This window comes from Mustela erminea, chromosome 2 (assembly GCF_009829155.1).
Source record: "Mustela erminea isolate mMusErm1 chromosome 2, mMusErm1.Pri, whole genome shotgun sequence".
NCBI lineage: Eukaryota > Metazoa > Chordata > Mammalia > Carnivora > Mustelidae > Mustela > Mustela erminea.
Genome location: NC_045615.1, coordinates 99,281,222 through 99,297,216, shown reverse-complemented (window position 1 = coordinate 99,297,216; position 15,995 = coordinate 99,281,222). Strand labels below are relative to the sequence as shown.

Below are 15,995 nucleotides of genomic sequence, written 5' to 3'. Positions count from 1 at the left end.
TGCAGCAGTTTAAAAAAATTTAAATACATATCGCATGTCAGTCCTTCCCTCTCTTCTTGGAAGCGGACAGTCAGGTCCAGGTCAGGGCTCCGGGACGTGCCCCTCACAGCCTTGCTGGCTCCCCACGTTGGGGGGATGGTGGTGGTGGCGTGGCAGGAGTGCAGAGCCCGCTGACTGGCACCGCACCATAGCGCGCACAGCCCGCTAACTGGGACCGCACCGTAGTGCATAGTGGCGAGCGTGGACAGGGGGCCCCCGCTCAGCTCGGAGCTCAACCACCTGCATCCATGACGGCCACGATCCTCCAGCACCAGTGGTCACCACCCAGTTTGCACCGGGAAACAGCAGGGACTGTACAGGGCCAGGTGTTCCCAGAAGCACTCGGGGGAGGGGAGGGGGTTCCTTCGACTGCATTGAAGGTGACGGGTGCACAGGGCAAAGTGACCCCTGAATCTTCCAGGCCAGCAGCAGCAGCACAGCCCTCCTGAGCTCTCCAGCAAGGCAGGTCCCCTGCTGCTGCCCCCTGCCCCCCACAAAGAACCACCCCACAGTCACCCTGACCGGGAGCCATGGCTTCAAGGGCTCACTGCAGAGGGAAGGACACAATGGAAAGTGAGGACTGGGAAGGTGCTCACAGTATCTGAACTCCACTCCCCACAATACCAGAGATACCCCCCCACCCCCACCAAAGAAAGCTTCGTCAGAGTCTGTTCCAAAAGAACTCACAAGGGCTCGTTGCAGCTCCCCGGGAGAAGCTGCCCTGGGGCCTTGGGGCCTTGGAAGTGACATCTGCAATGGAGGGGGGGCCTGGGTGCGGTGGGGGTCCTCTAAGAGGCAGGGCCTTCTGATGCTACATTTGGGGTGTCTGGAAGGGTCAGCTTCATTCATCCTCCGGATCCATTTGCTGGCAAAAATAGGACAGGGCAGGAGATGCGGGCACTGGCAGCCCACAGTGGGGCAGCAGGGAGGGGAGGCACGTTTCTGGGGAAGGCATGCAGAAGGACATCGCCCTGGTTTCATTCAAGTCTGTGTTCAAAGTGTCAGCAGGAAAACAACTCCCCCACTGCAAATAGACCTGCCAAATTAGCATTTTCAACAACATCTGGATTGATGACTGCTGCTTGCCACAGACTTCTAGGAACTTGATAGAGTTTTAATTCCTTGTGCAGAGAGCTGGAAAGGCGGATCCTTTTCTCAGGATTTTAACGAGCAATGACACGGTTCCTAGATGTCTCAGCCATGCAACCAACTCCACGTGGCCAGCTAAGAAAAGCCGAATTCTGAGAACTGCCTCAGCCATCCTGGGTAGCCTTGCATATTTGCATACGGAGACATACGTACAATCACAGGTCTGCGCAGGCACACATCTATCTGCTCTCCATGGCTAAGAACTGCGCTCGCCAATTCCTGTCCATCTCTGAGCACACAGCCCATTGTGGGTCGTCGCCCATGGCCAGAGCGGGGCTCCAGGCCCCCTTGTTAAGAGATGACGATCTCGGGTCGGTGACAAACAAGGGAAGATGGGGACGCCTACAGGTGAGCCCAGTGATATGGCTCCTAGGGGGAACAGCTCCAAACCTCCCATTCACAGTGCTACCACCTACAATGTCAACACCTCAGCAGGAAGAGCACGTGGCCCGCGGTGCTCCCATCTCAGGGCCGCGGAGGTAATGGGGCGGGTGGGGGTGGGGGCACACTTTCCCCGCACTCACAAACATCCCACCAGGCTTTTTATGGGAAATGGCAGGTCAAGAAATGGGAGGCCAGCGGGGGCGGGAACAATGGTGACCTACTTTCCATTAAGGTTCCCTTCCGATCCTGCTCAGACATGGGACCCATTTCTACCACTCACGCCCTGGTTCGGTGGGGCCTCTGTGGAGGCTGGCGGGAAAACCCTGCACCCCAGTAGGTCCCAAACCGCAGCAGCAGGAAAGGGCAGAAGGAAACGGGAGCTCTGGGGCAGACAGTCAGCTCAGGAGTCTCCCGGCAGTTTGGCTGCGTGTGTTATGATGGGATGTCAGGCCCATGCTGGCCAGACGTTAGGGTAACTAACCATGTACCAATATTCCTCCTCTGTAGACTCTGGAAAAGGGCTTTGATGTTCTCTTCCACTTACCCCATGAAATACCCCAAACACTACCTGCATTTGAACTCACAGCCAAGCTGAATGGTGTGGCGGTCACCACGTGACGATGTGCCGTCTCTGGGGGCCAAGAGGGCAGAGAGCCTGCCAGCCTAGTCAGACAGCAAGCACGGGCCCACTTGTAGGTACACCACACCTCTGTCCAGCAGAGGTCAACCCAAACGGCCAGGCCTCTTCTGCACTGGACAATTTGGCTACTTTGGGGCTGGAAACAGAAAGCTCGTCCTGTGGCCTAGGTCTGGGAAGAAGCAGTGGCTCTGAGGGGCCATGGGCCAGCCAACCACTGCCCAGTCCTGTCTCCTTCCTGCTCCTTCCAATCGAGCCCCATCTTGGGTCCACTGGGCACAGATCTGCACCCTCCCGAAAGGAGGCCCAATGTATAGGCTGAGCTGGGAAGGGCACCTAGGAGGTGCTGGGGTCCTTCTTGAATGGCTGCCAACCTTTGCCCTTGACCAAGAGCCTGGGCCCTAACACACAAGAGGGACCACATGGGAACCAGACCCCAAGAGCGGCCAGTTGGCCCATGGACAGACAGCCGCCCAGACTCCACTCGGGATGGGGTCACAGGCCAACCGGGCCGGTGTCACTGGACACAACAGACTGTCAGAGCTGGGTGGGCTGGCCTTGTCAGTGAGGGACCAGCACAGTAGACCTTCACTGGGGTGGAAGCTCTGGAGCCGTCCAGGTGGGAGGAGAGACCCCACCTGTGCACGGGACAGGGGCCAGTACTTTCCAATCCCCAGAGAGGCTGTGTGCGTTCCTGACGCAGACACCTCAACATTAAACAGCCTTAGATTCTTACTAGATGTGAACACGCGAGAAAGGGTGAAGTGCGCCACCGAGCGCGGCTGGCGTGTTAATATGGAAGGCAGGTGTCCGGCAGGAGGAGCTGCGGGACGGAGAGCAGGTGGTGGCGGGAGCGCCCCTATTCAGGGAAGCCTCCACCGGTGCTGCTGCGTGCGGCACAGACTTGGCAATGCACATACTCTACGCAGGCAGAGAAAGTTACCTTAAAATTAATCTCTTTACTGATATAATTAAACTTTAAATCCTGAGAAGAAAACAGAGAAAGGGAAGTATGGCGCTGGGTGTCACGTACCCAGCAACCCCCCCACCCCGGACCCGCACACACCGCAGAGCCCGGGGAGTGCTCCCCACAGCCCGCTGGCACCACCTCCTGCCTGTGGGACAGCAGAGGGGCCCGGGCCACCCTGCAAGCACAAGGACTCCGCCCTGGATGCAAGAGCAGCTGTGGCCCGGCAGCCGCGAGCACACTGGGCATGGGGAGGACGGGAACGGCTGGTTAGCTGGCGTCTCGCACTAGCCGCGGCACAGAGGGTTAGTGACACAGCTGCCCTGTCCTCCGCAAGGACTCAGGCTCAACCCCACGTTACTGCATATGCTCCCTGCAAGGAGCCTCACTGCCACAGGGCTCCTCCGTCACGTGGCAGAGCCGGACACCACCTGCCCGGCCACGATGCGACACGGGGGAGCAGGGAGGCCCGTGTGCAGAGCTGCGCCGACACAGGCGGGATCCCCAGCTCCAGGGTCACTGCCCCACGTGGGCGCTCAGCACGCAGCGACCTTGTGGACATTCCGCAAACAAGTCAGCAGTCGATGATATGGGTTTCCTGGTGCCGCGACCACCTCGAACACAGACTGAAAGGCCCGGCGGTCCAGCTCCTCTTCTATCTGGTGTCTGTAAAAGTCCGTGGCCACCAGGCAGAAGAGGTTAATGTCCACTTGCTCCAGCTTGCCCATCCTGCTGATGACATGGGGAAGGCTGGCAGATGAGTCAAGGGAGCAAAGCTCAAGTGAGGGAAGAATGAATGGTCTCCTGTCTGTGCCTCTCTGGCCTCACCAGGCTGTCCTTCCCCAACACAGGTCTACACACAGGCCGCCCGGAGCAGAGGCAGGGCACCTGGACAGCAGCAGCAGCTGCCTCCCACCTCGTTCCTGCTAGCCAAGCTGGGAACGGCCAACAGACGCTGCTGCAGCAACCAGAAGCCTGGCTCTGCCCGGTGCGAAGGGGAGCCCCGAGGCGGGGGTGCTCCACTCCTCAGTACTTACCTGGCCTGGCTCCCCGCACAGTTCTGTCTGCTGATGCTCCCACAGGCCCTGCTCCCACAGAGGAAGGCCAGAGCCATGGCCCCCCAGCCCAGGCCCTCCCTGGCAATGCTGAGCGAGGCCAGCCGCCAGCACCAGGACCGCTGTCTGCTCAGAGGCTCTCGTTTGTCTTGGGGGAAGGCTGCCAGAGAAGAACATCCCCTTTTGGCAGCCAGCATTTTTGGGGTGGGAACTAGATCTTTACTTAAGCCTTTCACCCGCAAGGTTGACACGAGGCACAATGGACCAGGAATAATGAAAACCAGCATCAGCCACACAGCCAACTGCACAGGGCCCGAAGGCAGGCGGGAGGAGTCCACGGGGACCTCCTGCTGCCCGGGGGACCCCTCCCGCCCCACCTCTCCCAGCGGTCCTGGTCAGTGTGGTAAACATTCGCCTTTCTGTTCTCTTACCAATGCTGCACTCTCTCGAGGCTTAAGATAAACGTCATTTGACAGCTGCATTCCTTGTAAAAACTCTAACAGAAAACAGGAACCCAGACGCTGACAAACAGAAACTACCGTGTGCCAGCCTGGACCCAGGGAAGGATACACAGCCGAGACCCATGGGCTAGTGGAAGCACTGACGAAGAAGCAGGAGAGGCTCCACACAGCCATGGCCACTGGGGTCCTCTGTGTGAAGTTGGAGAGGGACAGCATGACCCAGTCCCGGACCATGGATGACTGCCCAGTGGTGTGTAGAGTCTGGAAAACCTGAGAAAGATGAGAGGCGGGGTCATGGCAAGCTTCTGGTTCTCAAAGGTGAGGAACTAGGCCCACGGGCAAGTCTACTGGGTCAGCACACGCAGATAGTAAAAGGCATTCAGTCTGAAAAGTCTGGGTGAGTCAACCTCAGGGGCCCCGGCTCCATGACCCCATGCCCTCACCTTGTACACAACAGTGGCCATGAACTGTGGGTACGGCTGCTGGTTGGACAGAAATTCTCCAATGACTTTGTTCATGACATCCTGGGGTGGGAAGAAGTCATCCAAAAACTGAGGAAGGATCCGTGCCACCACTCTGGCTTCACAGGGGAACCCTTTCCTGACCCTAAAAGGAGGGGACACAGGTCAGAGTCTGGCCTCACCCTGAGAAGGCCTTGTGTCTGAAACCAGTTGAGAGATGGCCTGGGCCCTAGGACATGACCTGCAAGAGCAAAGAGGCGAAGCTCCCCCACTCCTGCTGACCTCGCTGGGGACCTGCAGGTGAACGCAGACCCAGTGCCCCCACCCCATGGTGGGGGCTGACTCAGAGAGGGGTTTCCAAGTCATGCCAAGTAATAAGCAGAAAGGGTTTCAGATGGTGCCATTGGAGAGTAAAAAAAAAGCTAAGAACCCTAAGGAGTTCTCCTAAGAACATTACGTTCATTTCCGTCCATGTCCAAATGCTTTATGACCTCCTTCTCAGCCCCCATTCTGCTGCCACAGCACTGCAGTCAGCAAGGACCTTTCTTCTTCCTTGACTGGGCCCGCACGCACTCCTGCTGATGCCCCTCACCCCCGAGACTTCAGTCTACACCCCGAGGGTGGCCACGTGAGTATGTATGGAGGGCCATACACTGCGGAAAGTGCCAGAACTGACTCAGAAACTGGACCCGTGCCCCCTTCTAGGTGTGCTCAGATCTCCTGCTGCAGATGCTGGCTATAGCCTGGCACATGTGAGGCTGCTGCTCTGGGTGACGCCCACGGCTGTCCCCACCTCGTGTCTGGAGCATGACCAAGTAGCACACCTGAGGGCACTCACTAAAACACTGGTCTATTTGGTTAGCACTGGGGCACAAAGTCCATGAAGACAGGGACCTGAATGTGGGCTCCCCTGCCTGCCACCCAGCTGTGGCCCGGCTTGACAGATCTGTGTAGAATGGAAGAATGGCTATAAATACTCATTTTAAATTTCAACACAGAAATAGACTATAGTGCTTGGCTTTCCATAATACCTCACAGCCCAAGTGGACACAGGGACAACCTTGCTCAGTGTGCTCCAGTGAAAGCCAGATGCTTCTGGCAGACCGAGTTGAAGGAACAGGACAGGTTGAGCGGCACACAATGGGCCTCCCAAGGCCACAGACGCATCATGTCGCCTGGGCTGGGATGCCTGGGTCAGAACCGGGGACCCTGTCCTGGGGAAAAAGCTTGGCAAGGTGCCTAACCCATTTTCCAGAACTGGCAAGCCGAGCCAACCCTGGACACAAGCGCATGAAGTAGGGGAAGGCGGGGATTAACTACAAGCCCCCAGAAGCACTTCTGTTTACTGTCTAAATGTTTGTCATAGTCCATTCAACACTAGCCCTGAAGTTACCACTAATGCTGCTCAAAGGCTGGGCCCCCACGCCCCAGGGGTAGGCAGCCGAGCACGTTCTGACCACGAGGTTCTTCTCCCATGAAGGCAGCAGCGTGTGATGGATGTCTTCAGGATTGCTCAGAAGTCCATGTGCAGGACTTGTCTCGTTAACAAGCTCCCCCTAACGCCTCCATGCTGATGGGTGCTCCCCGCCACCTTCACGACAGACGGGCGAGCACTCGGACTGACCTCAGAGCTGGTCAACCCCAGACTCCTGGGTGCTGAGCTCGAAGGATGGCCCACTGCCGCAGAGCCTTGAATGTGGTGTGTGCCCGGTCGGGACACAAGTAGGAAGCTAGAGGACCACAGGGGCAAGGCTGAGAGGAGAGCAGGTGCGTGGGAAGGCAACTGCCTCCAGCGAGCACGCCAGGGCAGCTCAGGGCAAAGGTGGGCTTCATTTCTTACCTGTCAAAAAGAACAGACACGCGCTCCATTGCCACAATCACTGACTCGCTGTCTGGGGTCGCAGGGCTGGGGTCTGAGCTTCTGCCCGGACTGAGTTTCTCCTTTCCTGAAACAAATCGTTCGGTACTATTATGTTTTGAAGACTGTGCCTTGAACTCACAGCAGTTCAACAAACCCTGGGAGATGCTGTGAAGCCAGCTGAAGGGAACTCTCAGCAGCCCAGGGCCCGACCCAGGTACACAGGGCTCGGTGGTCGGTCTGCAGACCTGCTCCCCAGGCTCGGCTCTGAATGAAGCCTGTACAGCAATGTGACCTTGAGCCCATTACCCCACAATCCCAGACTCTAGATCTCCCCCAAATACCAGGGAGGCCCCATGGTCTGTGTCCCAAAAATGAGAATGCTTCTCTCTCACAGAGACAGGAGGCCCATGTGGCCTGGAGCCCGGGGTCACTAACCTGCCAGGCCCGAGTGGGCCTGGGCCAGTCTCTGGGGCCCCGCAGCTCACCTGTGTACATGCAGGTAAGCATCAGGCCCAGGGCGGCCATGGCCCGGTGTGGGCTGTGCACATTCACTCTATCCACACTCAGCTTGACCAGGGACTCCGCATCCAGCCGGCAGAGTTGTTCTGAGAGCAGGAGGCGCTCCAGGCCCCGCAGAACGCAGTGGTAGATGATGGATGGGGTGGATTCCTCACTTCCGGACAGCATCACCCCACACATCTGAGTGAGAAGAAATACTTCTGGGTCAGGCCTCTGTGGCTCGTGCCTATTCCCCAAATCAAAATGACCTGACCGTTCCCCTCCACGGGTGACCGTGTGTGCATGCCCACTCCTGTTCCAGAGCAGGCCGCCCCAGGCCACTCACCTGTATGATTGAGGCTGAGAACTCTGGGCCCACGTCCAGGGGATAGTTCTCGATCAGGTAGAAGGCGGTGGCGCACATGACCAGCACATGCTGCTGGCTGTGAATGTTCACGCAGCTGAAACCACGAGGTGAGGACCAAGCTGATGGTATGTGCTGTCCCTGTATCTCAGGGACCTCGGCCCCCGTCCCCACGGAAGGGTGCCACCCTGGGCCCCACCACCTGATGTGTGATCCACCCTACCCTATCCCACATGGAGACCCCACAAGGCCACTCGTACTCACTGGGCCACCGCCTTGAGGTTGGAGAGGAGATAGTCGCTGATGACTGGGACGAGCTGCTTTGCTGTCTCGTCCAGAAGATCGCACTCCAGCACATAGAGCGCACCGTGCAGGGCCCCAACCTTGCTGGGCAGGTGGCTGCTCCTCAGTGTGCTCTCTAGCAGCCGGCTGACTGGCTCTGCCACAGCCTTGTCCTAGGGCACGGGCACAGGGGCAGAGGTTAGCCCACCACAACGGGAGAGACTGAGGAGGGGCTGACCTCATGCTATAGAGGAAGACAATATACTGCGAGGACTTTGCTGGAGAGGCCTGCACAGCACTGGCCCTAGGCAGGCGCCTGGGCTCCTGGCCATCGGGAGCCTTCTCAGCTCCTCAGACGTGCCCCCCACCCTGTCTGCACCCACTCTACAGTCGGTGCCAACACCCTTTCCTCCTGTCCCCTTCCCACGCTGCAGTCAGCACCAACAGCTCTGCGGTTGGAGGTGAGCCACGGAGAGGGGCCCACAGGATTAGCCCTGGCGAGAGCCCTGCTCTGCGTCTCTCATGAGCTTCCCCGGAAGAAGGGACGCCACATGTGTTGTCACATGGCGCTGCTGGGAACAGAGTGTGTCCCACCTGACTCCCCGGGAGAGGATGCTGGCTGCTGGTTCCTGTTTCCTCTGGACTTCGTCCCTCCAAGGCCCCCGACCCCGTACCTGTTCCCTTCACTATTTTGCCTTATCTGTGTTCACCGGGATAAACCTCCAGCTGAGTATATGTGAATCTTCCCAGCAAAAACCCAGGGTGGTCTTGGGGACCCTGGACAGTAGTCTACACCGACCTGGACCAAAATGTTACCTGTGTTCTTTCAGTGCCCAAGACCTAGTGGTGTGCCGCAGAAACCAAGCATGCCACACTCCTCCCTCCAGACTCACTCCTTCTTGGGGAAGAAGCGGCTGCAGAAAGCAGCATGGGGGTGGCCTGACCTTAGTGCTCATGAGCCACCCCCGCCCCCCGGCTGGGAAATGTGGCTCTCGCCACCAAGGGTTCCTGTGAGCCAATGTGCACACACCAGGGTGGGGTGCTGCCTTCCCAAGAACCCCTCCCAACCAGAGGCCAGCCCCTGCCTCTGCAAACCCCAGCAGGACCTGCCATGAGAGAGGCATGGTCCCCAACGCTGTGGAAATATTTGGCTACAGAGCCCCCACCTTCATGGGGACATCTGCGAGCACGTCAGGACAGGGACAGTGTGAACACACAGCGTTTGCCTCAGGATCTTCTGAAAAATGCTTTTAACTTATTCAATTTATTGACAACACGACATTTGTCTAGGGGGATCTGGGCCTGAGTACAAAAACACAATTAGGATGAAAATGCAGCCAGCAGCTGAAATCCCCCACAAAGACAAAAAAGACCCTTTCAAGTCCAGCTTTCACGTGTCTCTCGACACCCGGAGAGCACACACTTTGAAGTGACGTGCTCACGGGGGTTAAGCTGATGGGCTCATTGTTCCTGCTCCTGGATGGTGGCTCCACAGTTGACAGCCACCCAGGATGCAGGGTACCTGCCCGGGCACTTGGGATCAGAGGCACAAATTCAACAGGGGCCACAGCCAGGAAGGGGCAAGAGGCAGGGCTGCAGGCCACACATGTGGGCCCACATCTCTGCTACGTCCTGTGTGACCTGGTCTTGGCCTTCTCCACAAAGGGCTGGGTGGGGGAGACCTGCCGCAGCACCAGGACAGACAGAACCGCATGGGGATGTGGAGGAGGCAGCCCCCACGTGTGGGATAGATGGAGGAGTCCCTGTTGCCAACAGGAGGCTGAGCCCCAGGGTCACTGGCAGCAGCTACGCAGCCGAGAGCACAAGCCAGCTTGGCGCTGTCTGGAGGCCGAGCTTTAGTCCCTGACAAGCTAACAAAGGCAGGGCCTGTGCACAAACATGTTCATGTGCCCACAGCCTATCTGGTGAGCAGACACCACGTGAGGGTGCACAAAGAACGGCGTGCACCCCACCGGCCCAGTTCTCGTCAGTTAGCTGTGGAGTAAGAAAGGACTCACTAGTAGACCATGTGCCCTCCTGCCAAGAAGAGACCAGAGCACCCAGACTATGGGGGAGGACATGCAGGGTTTCTAGGGTAACATGGCCCCCAGGAGGGAAGCTCCAGTGAGAGGAAGCACAGGGGTCTGCGGGGGGGGGGGGGGGGGGGGGGGGGGTCGTGGGCGATTGGAGGAGGAGCCATCACATTTCTACTGCCTGCACCCCTGGCTCCTGGGGAAGATGGGTCACTGTGATGACCCGGACCTAAGGGGTACTAGAGCCCTAAGCCGAGGCTTGCCCACACAACACACTTCACCATGACCCACGAAGAGGCAGATGACCTCCAGCCCGTGCCAGGTTGTCCAAAGCCAAGGCTACACCTGTGGACAACACCAGGCGGCCGACCCCAGGTGGCTCCCACAGCAGCCCACGCTTACCATCCCGAGGACAGCAGCCGCCTTGCAGGTGGCAGGCACCAGGTATTGGGTGAGAATCTCGTCTTCGGCAGGGTGCACCCTCCGCAGCTCTGTGAGCGCCGAGTACATCATCTCAAACTGGGTGCGCTCCGTGAACAAGTCCGACACCACCAGGAGCTGGGGGCACAGGACGTTCAGACAGCAAGTAAGCAACAATATCCAAAATGCACATGCTGGGTACCCAAAGGAGTCCTGGCCAGGTATGCAAGTGGCCCCCATGGAAACCTACAACAGAGGTGTGAACAGACCAGGCGAAGGACTGGTCACCGAGTAGCCTCTGAAGAATGCTTCTGTGTCTACAATGCCCAGGGAGAGTCGACGCCTGGATCTGTCACAGCCGCGGTGCCACTGAGAAGCCCTTCAACTGCTTTTCTGCAAAACACCAGACCCCCCTTAGGTCCCCCCTGCCCCATAGCACTGGGGTACAGGCTCTCCAAAGCCCTGGACAGAGAAATGGGCCACTATTTCAGAAATAAATGCTTGGATGACTCCATCTCCCCAAAATGTTGAGTTCTCAGAGGCTCACTTCTTCCCCCATCACCTGGCACGCAGGCAGAAGCGCTGCCCTCCTCAGAGGCCCGGGCGCAGGCCACGCGGCGCTCAGTGAGACCCCGGCAGCAGCAGTGCTGAAGGCGGACACAGCAGACACTGGGGTGCCTCCCAGGCCTCTTGAGGTTGGAACTGCTTCCGTGGTAACATGGAGACCCTGTCTGCCTTTCTACTCTCTTCTGACCATAGAGAGGACTTTTCTAGAAATCCTTTGATATTAGACTGAAGGCAGAGCAGACATAAGAATCCAACTCTTGGGGTGCCTGGGTGGCTCAGTGGGTTAAAGCCTCTGCCTTCAGCTCAGGTCATGATCCCAGGGTCCTGGAATTGAGCCCCACATCGGACTCTATGCTCAACAGAGGCTTTTTTTTTTTTTAAAGATTTTATTTATTTATTTGACAGACAGACAATGATCACAAGTAGGCAGAGAGGCAGGCAGAGAGAGAGGGGGAAGCAGGCTCCCCACCAAGCAGAGAGCCTGATGTGGGGCTCGATCCCAGGACTCCGAGACTATGACCCAAGCCAAAGGCAGAGGCCCAACCCACTGAGCCACCCATGTGTCCCAGGCAGAGGCTTTAGCCCACTGAGCCAACCAGGCGCCCCTCCAACTCTCTTTTAAAAAAAATCAGTCAAGAGATTTGCAAAAATGTAAAACAAGGCTCGTCTTACTAATTGTTTAAGAAGTGTTATTTTAAAATAAAAATCACTGTTATTTTAAATGGATAAATTAAAAAAACCCTTATTACAGGTGCTTACTATTTATTGATTTTTGGGAAAAAAAATCAGGTTGTAAACTTTCACTACACATTAAAAAGGAGGTTTTGGGTATTTCCCCTTGACAAGGTATCTAATGATTTAAGAACCGTAAAAGCTGCGTACTGGCAAGAACCAGGCTCAAAGTCGTCGCCTGCCGTTACTGGATGGAGGCATATCAGGGCTGGAGCCCCCCCATGGCAGAGACCGTGCAGATGCCTCTAGCTGGCTGGACCATGGGCAGGAAGCAGGGACTGAAGTCGTGGGCTCCAAACTCTCACTCACTTCCTGCTACATGATGGTATGGAGGCGAAGACAGTGGCTCACAAGGAACTATTTGTAAACCACACGATTCCACTCCCAGTTTGGTGAACAACGCAGACCCAGTCCTCGCACAAATGCCCTTTGGGGTCTTCGATTGTGCAGGAGGCCGAGTCCACAGAGAGAACAACTGCCCGCACAGGAGCTTCTCAAAGGGGGTGTGGAGGCAGGACTGAGAGTCCAGCTCCCATCTAATAAAGCAAACGTTTACGAGATGGGCCCTTAAGGTGGACGTGGCTAAGCAAGGGGGCCTTCAGAGCCTCCCCATGTCATGATGCACACGGCAGTCTCACCGGCCAGAGATCAGAAACGTACAAAGCGGCCCCTCCCTGGGCTGGAGAAATAGGATTTCACCCTCCTGTACCTGCAAGCCGCTAAGAGCGCCCTCCCAGGTTCCCAGAGACCGTGGACTATGTGACTGTGCGCAGCATCTGTACTGCTGCGGACGTGTGAGCACGTGCATGCCAACTACCCGAGTGCCGCGCCTGTGGGGGAGCAGGGAAGGCGAACTTACAGATCGAACCACTTCACTGATCAGGATGATGGGCGTCCTTCGGGCTGAACCTGACGGCAGGATCCAGCGACTATACAACTCGAGCAGAAACTGGGAGCAGGAGTGGATATCGACCCCCGCCCGGTGCTTCCTGCAGAGTGAAACCAGAGGGGCGACCACCCCACCACACACAGATGAGACACTCATGTCAAACAGTACCCCAAACAAATCAAATAACCCAGAAGAAACCTCAAATTGTAGAAATGAAGGGAAGATGGGAGACCTGGAGTTGACGGGTGACGTGGGTGGTGACGCCGGGGCAGGGACATTGGCTTCCTCCTCTTCCTCTTCCTCCCACTCCTCCTCTCTCAGGGGCGTGATACTGTTCCCCAGCCACACGGAGTGAATGGACACCTTGGGGAGACAAGGCCGTGGGCTCAGTGCTCAGGCGTGGGGTTGTCCCGAGCTGCAGGCCCCCCGCTTCCTCTTGCTTCTGAAGATGGTGGCAGAGTGCTGGGACAGGAGTCCTCCCATCCACCAGGGCACCTCCCCGTGCACCCAGTTCACACAGGCCCCATGCTCCCACACGTCTGTTGGCATGGAAGTCCTCTGGCATGCAGCACAGACCTCACCCAGCTGGTGAGCCCCGTCCACACACCAGCCCAACTCCCATTCAGCACAAACATCGTTTCCTCCTCAGATCCCATCAGCCGTGGGGGTCCTGGCACGGGGGGTGGGCCGTTTGGAGGCAGCTGCCTGAAGGCTGCCACAGACGGACTGGGAACCACGAAGCCTCAGAGCCAGCTTCGGGCCTCGAGAGAGGGCGGCCCTTCTGCTCCCTTCCCTCCCCAGAAGTCAGTGATCGCTCGGTACAGAGGGACATGGGAGCCGCCTGGTTGTCTAGTCTAGTCTAGCCTACGGTCGGGGCTCCACTCCTGGTGGCTGTACGTAAACACAGACGCTCAAGAAGGAAGGCAATGGGGCTACTGCTTCTGGATCCAGGAGGAGGTCAGGTGCCCCCAGAGAGCCCCCAGAGAGCCACAGGTAGCTCCCTCAAAGCCTGTGCCTCAGAAACCTACTTCTGTAGAACCACCGATACTGAGCCCCAACAACCAGATTTATCTCGGGCAGAAACGTCTCGGCAAGGACAGCATGGAGAGCCTGGCTGTGGCTCCTTGTTTCTGGAGGAGTGTGTGTGAGCAGGAGAGGGTAGGACGGAGTGGGCCTGGGGGCTCTGCCTCGAGTCTGTGCCAGGGGCCACTGGGGATGCCCTCGGGACAATCAAGTGTTTCCAACACCTGCTCTGGCCAATGTCCCCTGAAACAAAAGCTAAAAAGGAAACAGTCCTGTGTAACTGCTAAGTAAACCAGTAAGGTGTGAGAGAACACAAACGTGGACAGGGCAGCCGACGGGCCACCCATGGGTGTCCCCTCCACCCGCACACATGTCCTCTGGCTCCTCGGCCTGCACTATCATATGTGTCACTGACCTGCCTTTCTCACAAGGACACAAAGCACACAGCTCAAAGTGACCCGTCCAGGAAGCTGTTGCCCTGGTGCCCAGAGCCGCCCCATCTGCTGCACTGGGTTATGTGGCCCCACTTCCCTCTGAGTTGGCAGCAGGGATGCCTGGGGCCCAAACCGAGCAAGGGCCCTACTGTGTGTTCACCACACCCAAGCCTGGCAGTCTAACGCCTGACTCATACCACCTCGCTGCACTTATACACACTCACATCACTACAGACACAAGATCCTTACATCATCTTTGGAGAAGAGAATATAAATGAGAACAAATAGAAGAAAAGCCCTCCTTTTATTTAAAAAATGCATGTAATTTTTCTGGATGCATCCAATGGCCCAAATTCAGGGCAGACAAGAACGAGTGAGGATAGCAGGGGGACATGCCCTGGCTGCTCGAGGGAGGGGAAGCCGCCGCCGATACTGACCTGTCCAAGCTTGTAGCTCATGTTCCCCAGCTCCCGCTCGGGGTTGATCTGTAGCAGGAGCTTGTCGTGGCTGATGAGGGCACCTGGGGGGTGACAACACCGTGAAGGCCATCCTGCATGGAGCCTGTCCAGCAGCACCCACCCCGAGAGGCAAGGAGGACAGCTCTGCAGAGCCCGGAGGGCCTCTGGGGCCTTCTCGGGCAGGCCAGCGCGGCCATGCTGAGTTGGCTCCCTCTGTAACACAGGAACAGCCAACTGCTCGGGAACCCACTGGGGGTGAGTGGCCAAGACGTCGGTCAATAGCTGCAGGTGGGGCTGAGGCCCAGCAGGTCTGCACTCTGGGGGCCCTGACGACAATGTCCGTGGGCAGCACCTCCTGGGACCCTGCCCTGTGTCTAGGCTGTCCAGCTGCACCCACCAGATACCCGCACTCAACCCATCTTCTCTATAACCACTGTCTTTCACACACTCTGCACCCTAAACAACCCCCAGCCAGAGGTCCCTGGCTAACCCTCCACCAGATCCAGCGTACACGTGCCCCGTACCAAGAGACTCCTGCCTCCATGCCCCTGGGGTGTTTGCACCTCTCCAGGCACCCACTTGCCCCAGCTCCTGTGATAGTGAGTGAGGCCACCTCTCTCTCCTAGGGGCACAAGCTGCTCAAGGGACCCAGGGCCATCGAGTGCACGCTCCTGAGCATGGTCCAGCGCTCCAGTAAATGTCTAGTGTCTGTACGGCCACACAGAATGCTCTCCAGGTAAAGCTCTCAGGATGCTTACAATCACAGGACCTAACAACCCCTAAAATAGACTAGGTAATCAAAAAAACGCTTTCTGTTCCACAAAAAACCTGTGTATTAAAACAACTACAACAAAAAAACCACAAAACCCCCCCCCACAAGCCCCCCCACCACCACCAAAGTTCCTTCTTTTAAGCCCGGGGGACAAATTTCAGTGCCCATTACACGGCAGGCACATAGCCCGTAGGCCCAGATAGAACAGGTGCTCCTGGCCAGTGGCAGATATAGGGCAGGGGAGGGGAGGACAGCAGGGGGCAGGGAGCTCAGCCCCAGAGATGCCCAGCCCCAAGGGTCTCTCGCCATAGTGCTCTCTGCTTTGAAGCTGGAGAGTCACAGGAGTCACTGAGGAACTCTGTTGATTTTTCCCGGGAGCAACTAGTTCAACTTCTACCCTCCCAGGAGCATTGCCTGTCTCAGGCTGAGTGCTGCTCCACTCCTCATGGCCTGACTGGTGAGGAACAGCATTCCAGTTCAGTTCCAGACTCGAGCTCCTCAATACCACT

The 15,995-nt window shown here is 57.5% G+C and overlaps 1 protein-coding gene across 5 annotated transcripts in view; it reads right to left on the bottom strand.

Annotated features, from left to right (window-relative positions):
• Positions 1-3,148: 3,148 nt before the first annotated feature.
• The window catches only part of HTT (huntingtin), a 137,883-nt gene continuing 125,036 nt past the window's right edge, over positions 3,149-15,995 (bottom strand). For 4 of the 5 annotated variants that reach the window (XM_032333674.1, XM_032333675.1, XM_032333676.1 and 1 more), the window contains 11 exons: positions 14,694-14,776; positions 13,032-13,162; positions 12,770-12,899; positions 10,594-10,749; positions 8,141-8,331; positions 7,859-7,973; positions 7,500-7,713; positions 6,994-7,099; positions 5,136-5,298; positions 4,802-4,962; positions 3,149-3,926 (listed from right to left, as the gene is read on the bottom strand). In XM_032333674.1, the coding sequence (XP_032189565.1) occupies positions 3,713-3,926; positions 4,802-4,962; positions 5,136-5,298; positions 6,994-7,099; positions 7,500-7,713; positions 7,859-7,973; positions 8,141-8,331; positions 10,594-10,749; positions 12,770-12,899; positions 13,032-13,162; positions 14,694-14,776 (1,664 nt within the window). In that variant the 3' untranslated portion in view covers positions 3,149-3,712. Of the gene's footprint in view, positions 3,927-4,801; positions 4,963-5,135; positions 5,299-6,993; positions 7,100-7,499; positions 7,714-7,858; positions 7,974-8,140; positions 8,332-10,593; positions 10,750-12,769; positions 12,900-13,031; positions 13,163-14,693; positions 14,777-15,995 lie in introns of those variants that run through there. The other variant, XR_004283340.1, reaches the window with a different exon arrangement.